This window comes from Anser brachyrhynchus, assembly GCF_964034855.1.
Source record: "Anser brachyrhynchus genome assembly, chromosome: 22".
NCBI lineage: Eukaryota > Metazoa > Chordata > Aves > Anseriformes > Anatidae > Anser > Anser brachyrhynchus.
The window spans coordinates 7,356,122-7,360,467 of record NC_137715.1 but is presented as its reverse complement, the minus strand read 5'-3'; the positions used below and the strand labels follow the sequence as shown (position 1 = coordinate 7,360,467).

Here is a 4,346-nt window from a genome sequence, read left to right as displayed (position 1 = left end):
GGGAGGGAGGCAGGGAGGGAGCGAGACGAGAAAGCCCCGCTCCGGAGGACGGGGACGAGGCCGGCGCTGGGAGGCCGCGGGCCGCCCGCTGGCCCCTGCCGGACCCGGGGGCCGAGACGGCCGGGGGGGGCCTCCCCCCCCCTCCCCCCCACCCCCGCCTGCCCCCCGCCTGCCCCCCGTCCCCCTCCCGCCGCCCCGTTTTGGGGGTGTCCCGTCCCCCCCCGGGGCTCCGCGGGGGCCGAGGGGCCCGATCCTGTCCCGCTGCCCCCCGGGGGGCCCCGAGCGGCGCTCGGTGCGTGCGGGGGGGGGGCTGGGGGGGGGACACACGCGGGGACGGGACACCCCCAGGGAAGGGAAATTCCGCCCCCCCCAAATCCTCTTTGCACCCCCAAAAGGCAGCCCCCCCCCCCCCCCCCCCCCCGCGGGAGGGGGCTCGGGGCTCTGGGGGGGGGGGGGGAAGTTTCGGAGCGCGGAAAAGTTTTGGGCGGGGGGGGGTGGGGTGGGGAGGGGGGGGGCGGGGAGGGGCCCGGTGCCCCCCGGTGCCGGGTGGGGGGGGGTGGGGGGGCGGGGCGAGGGGCGGGGCTTCGGCGGCGTTTGAATGTGATTGGCGGGGCGGGGGGCGGGGCGGGGGGGGCCGCTCCTCCCGGCGGGCCCGCGGCGCTGCCCCGCACAAAGGCGGCGGGAGGGGAGCGGGGAGCGGCCGCTGCGCTCCGCTGCCCCCCCCCGAGCGGCTCCGGGACCCCGGCGGCGGCAGCCCCCCCCTCCCCCCCCCCCCGCCTCGTCCCGTCCCGGGAGCGCCCCTCCGGGACCAGCACACACCGGGCGGGCTCCCCCCCCCCTTCCCCCTCCCCGCCCCGGACCCCCCCCCCCCTTTACCCTTTTACCCTTCCCCTCCCCAGTGCCGGGACCCCCCCCCCCCCCCCCCAGCCCCCCCGATCCCCGGCACCATGCGGGGTCCCCCCGGCACGGCGCTGCCCGCCCTGCTGGGGCTGCTGCTGGGGCTGAGCGCGCCCGGCCGGGGCCAGCTGCACGGCGAGAAGGGCATCTCCATCCCCGACCACGGCTTCTGCCAGCCCATCTCCATCCCGCTCTGCACCGACATCGCCTACAACCAGACCATCATGCCCAACCTGCTGGGCCACACCAACCAGGAGGACGCGGGGCTGGAGGTGCACCAGTTCTACCCGCTGGTCAAGGTGCAGTGCTCGCTGGAGCTCAAGTTCTTCCTCTGCTCCATGTACGCGCCCGTCTGCACGGTGCTGGAGCAGGCCATCCCGCCCTGCCGCTCCATCTGCGAGCGCGCCCGCCAGGGCTGCGAGGCCCTGATGAACAAATTCGGATTCCAGTGGCCTGAGCGGCTGCGCTGCGAGAACTTCCCCCGGCACGGGGCCGAGCAGATCTGCGTGGGGCAGAACCACTCGGAGGACGGCGGCTCACCGGCGCTGCTCACCAGCGCCACGCCGCCGGCCGGCCAGGGCACGCCGGGCGCCCCCCGCTACGCCACCCTCGACCACCCCTTCCACTGCCCGCGGGCGCTGAAGGTGCCCAGCTACCTCAACTACAAGTTCCTGGGCGAGAAGGACTGCGCGGCGCCCTGCGAGCCCGCCCGCCCCGACGGCCACATGTTCTTCAACGAGGACGAGATCCGCTTCGCCCGCATCTGGATCCTCATCTGGTCCGTGCTGTGCTGCGCCTCCACCTTCTTCACCGTCACCACCTACCTGGTGGACATGCAGCGCTTCCGCTACCCCGAGCGGCCCATCATCTTCCTCTCGGGCTGCTACACCATGGTGTCGGTGGCCTACATCGCCGGCTTCGTGCTGGAGGAGCGGGTGGTCTGCAACGAGCGCTTCCAGGAGGACGGCTACCGCACGGTGGTGCAGGGCACCAAGAAGGAGGGCTGCACCATCCTCTTCATGATGCTCTACTTCTTCAGCATGGCCAGCTCCATCTGGTGGGTCATCCTCTCCCTCACCTGGTTCCTGGCCGCCGGCATGAAGTGGGGCCACGAGGCCATCGAGGCCAACTCGCAGTACTTCCACCTGGCCGCCTGGGCCGTGCCGGCCGTCAAGACCATCACCATCCTGGCCATGGGGCAGATCGACGGGGACCTGCTGAGCGGCGTCTGCTTCGTGGGGCTCAACAACATCGACCCGCTGCGGGGCTTCGTGCTGGCCCCGCTCTTCGTCTACCTCTTCATCGGCACCTCCTTCCTGCTGGCTGGCTTCGTCTCCCTCTTCCGCATCCGCACCATCATGAAGCACGGCGGCACCAAAACCGAGAAGCTCGAGCGGCTGATGGTGCGCATCGGCGTCTTCAGCGTCCTCTACACCGTGCCGGCCACCATCGTCATCGCCTGCTACTTCTACGAGCAGGCGTTCCGCGAGCACTGGGAGCGCAGCTGGATCAGCCAGAACTGCAAGAGCCTGGCCATCCCCTGCCCGCTCCACTTCACGCCCCGCATGAGCCCGGACTTCACCGTCTACATGATCAAGTACCTCATGACTCTCATCGTGGGCATCACCTCGGGCTTTTGGATATGGTCGGGCAAAACCCTGCACTCGTGGAGGAAGTTCTACACGCGGCTCACCAACAGCAAGCAGGGCGAGACGACGGTGTGACCGCGGCCCGCCGCTCGCCCGGGGCTCCGTTTTATTGGGGGTATTTTTATTTTTTAGATTTATTAACGTCTAAGGGGTGTCTCTCTCTCTCTTTGATTTTTTTTTTTTGTAATTAAACCTGTAAATAGCATTTGTAAATTTAATTATATATTTCTATTTAAAACACACAAAAAAGAGGAAAAAAGGAGGAAAAACAAAACAGGAAAAAAACAAACAAACAAACAACCGAACTGCCGAGAGCGCGAAGAGGCTGGGCCGGGAGCGGCGCCTCGTCCTCCCTCTCTCCCCCTTCTTTTTGCTACCGAGGGTTTGGGGTTTTTTCCTGCCTTCCCTCCCCTCTCTGCGCCTTGGCAGCGGCCGGGCGGCGGAGCCGCAGCGGCGGATCTGCTGTTTGTCTTGGCCGGGGGCGGCCGCTTGCCGTTGAACTTCCATAAAAGCCTGATCTGTGGCGGCTCTCCCCCGGCGGGGCGAGCTGGGGCGTCGCGGATACGTGGAAAATGGAGTGGGGGCAAAAAAAAAAAAAATCTCGTTTGTTTTTTTTTTTTTTTCACTCGCTGTTTGGAAACTTACCAAGAAAGGTTTGGGGATTTTTTTTTTCAGTTATTTTTTATCCCCCACCTCCCCTCGCTGTTCCCCCCCTCGGCCACCCCCCGCTTCGCCGGGTACAGACGTTTCCTTCCCAACTCCTTTTTAAAGCCGCGTCCTTTGCAAATACAGACGAGTAAAACAATCCGCTGACTTACTCCTAAAGGCTATTTTTTTATTCCCCAAATCAACAGTTGGGGGGTCGCCCATGGGTGCTGCTGGGAGGGGTGGCAGGAGGGTGTAAGGGACCAGGGACCCCCCCAGGGTTGATTTTTGTGCCCTGCGGGTGAAGCAGCATCTCCCTCCAGCTGCAAACAAAGAGCTTTTGCAGAAGAAAAAAAAAAAAAACAAAAAACTATTTCACAAAAACCAGAGGATTTCCCCGCTGCAGGGCACGCTTGCAGCAACGGGCTGGGAGCGCGGTCGGGCGCCTCTCCCCCGAAGGAAATAGCTCACATTTTCTGCAGGATTAGGTTTTTAGGCTGTGCCACGGGGAGCTTGAAAACACGTGGAAAAGTCCACGTCCCGGCACTGCGGCTGGCCCCGGGTCGGTTCCGTGCGATTTGGGCTGAAAAGGCGAAAATGAGGGATTTGGAGTCTTGTCCCGCAGCATCGCTGGCGGCGGCGGGGCACAGAGCGCTCGGATTTACATTAAAAAACAAACCCAACCTTTCCCAAACGGAGAAAGTTTGGTGTTTGGGGGCGTCCCGCGGTCTCCCCCAAACCAGCCCCAGCGCCTTGAGGCGGCTTCGCCCCCCTGCGCCTTCGGGGACACTTCTGGGTCTGCCAAGAAAAGCTTTGCGAGCCAAGTTTCTCTCGCTCCTTCCTCAGAAAAGCATCAGCCCAGGCGCTCTCCGAACACCACAAATCCTGTACACCCCAAATCCCGCGTGCCCCCAAAATTAAAAAACAAAAAACAAAAAAGGAAAAAAAAATCGATTTGGGGCAGCTGCGGGCGAGAGCCGAAAGGGTTAAGGCAGCGCCTCGCGCGTCTCCAGTGCACATTTTGGAAAGGAAAAACTCTTTGGATCCGGTTTAATTTTCCAGCGATGAGCTGGGGGGGAGAGCAGGGGGGAAACGTCTCCAGGTCTTTTTTTTTTTTTTTGAATTATTATTATTTTATTTTTTTCCCCCTCCGCA

General features: G+C 63.9%; 1 protein-coding gene across 1 annotated transcript; it reads left to right on the top strand.

Annotated features, from left to right (window-relative positions):
- Positions 1-911: 911 nt before the first annotated feature.
- On the top strand, positions 912-3,363 carry FZD2 (frizzled class receptor 2). Its single transcript, XM_080565126.1, has one exon. It carries the CDS (start codon positions 948-950, stop codon positions 2,619-2,621), a length of 1,674 nt encoding a protein of 557 aa, XP_080421252.1. The 5' UTR covers positions 912-947; the 3' UTR covers positions 2,622-3,363.
- Positions 3,364-4,346: the final 983 nt, after the last annotated feature.

Bases quoted from the DNA above. Each gene is read 5' to 3' on its own strand.
- FZD2 (XM_080565126.1), top strand. From the start codon at position 948: ATGCGGGGTCCCCCCGGCACGGCGCTGCCCGCCCTGCTGGGGCTGCTG.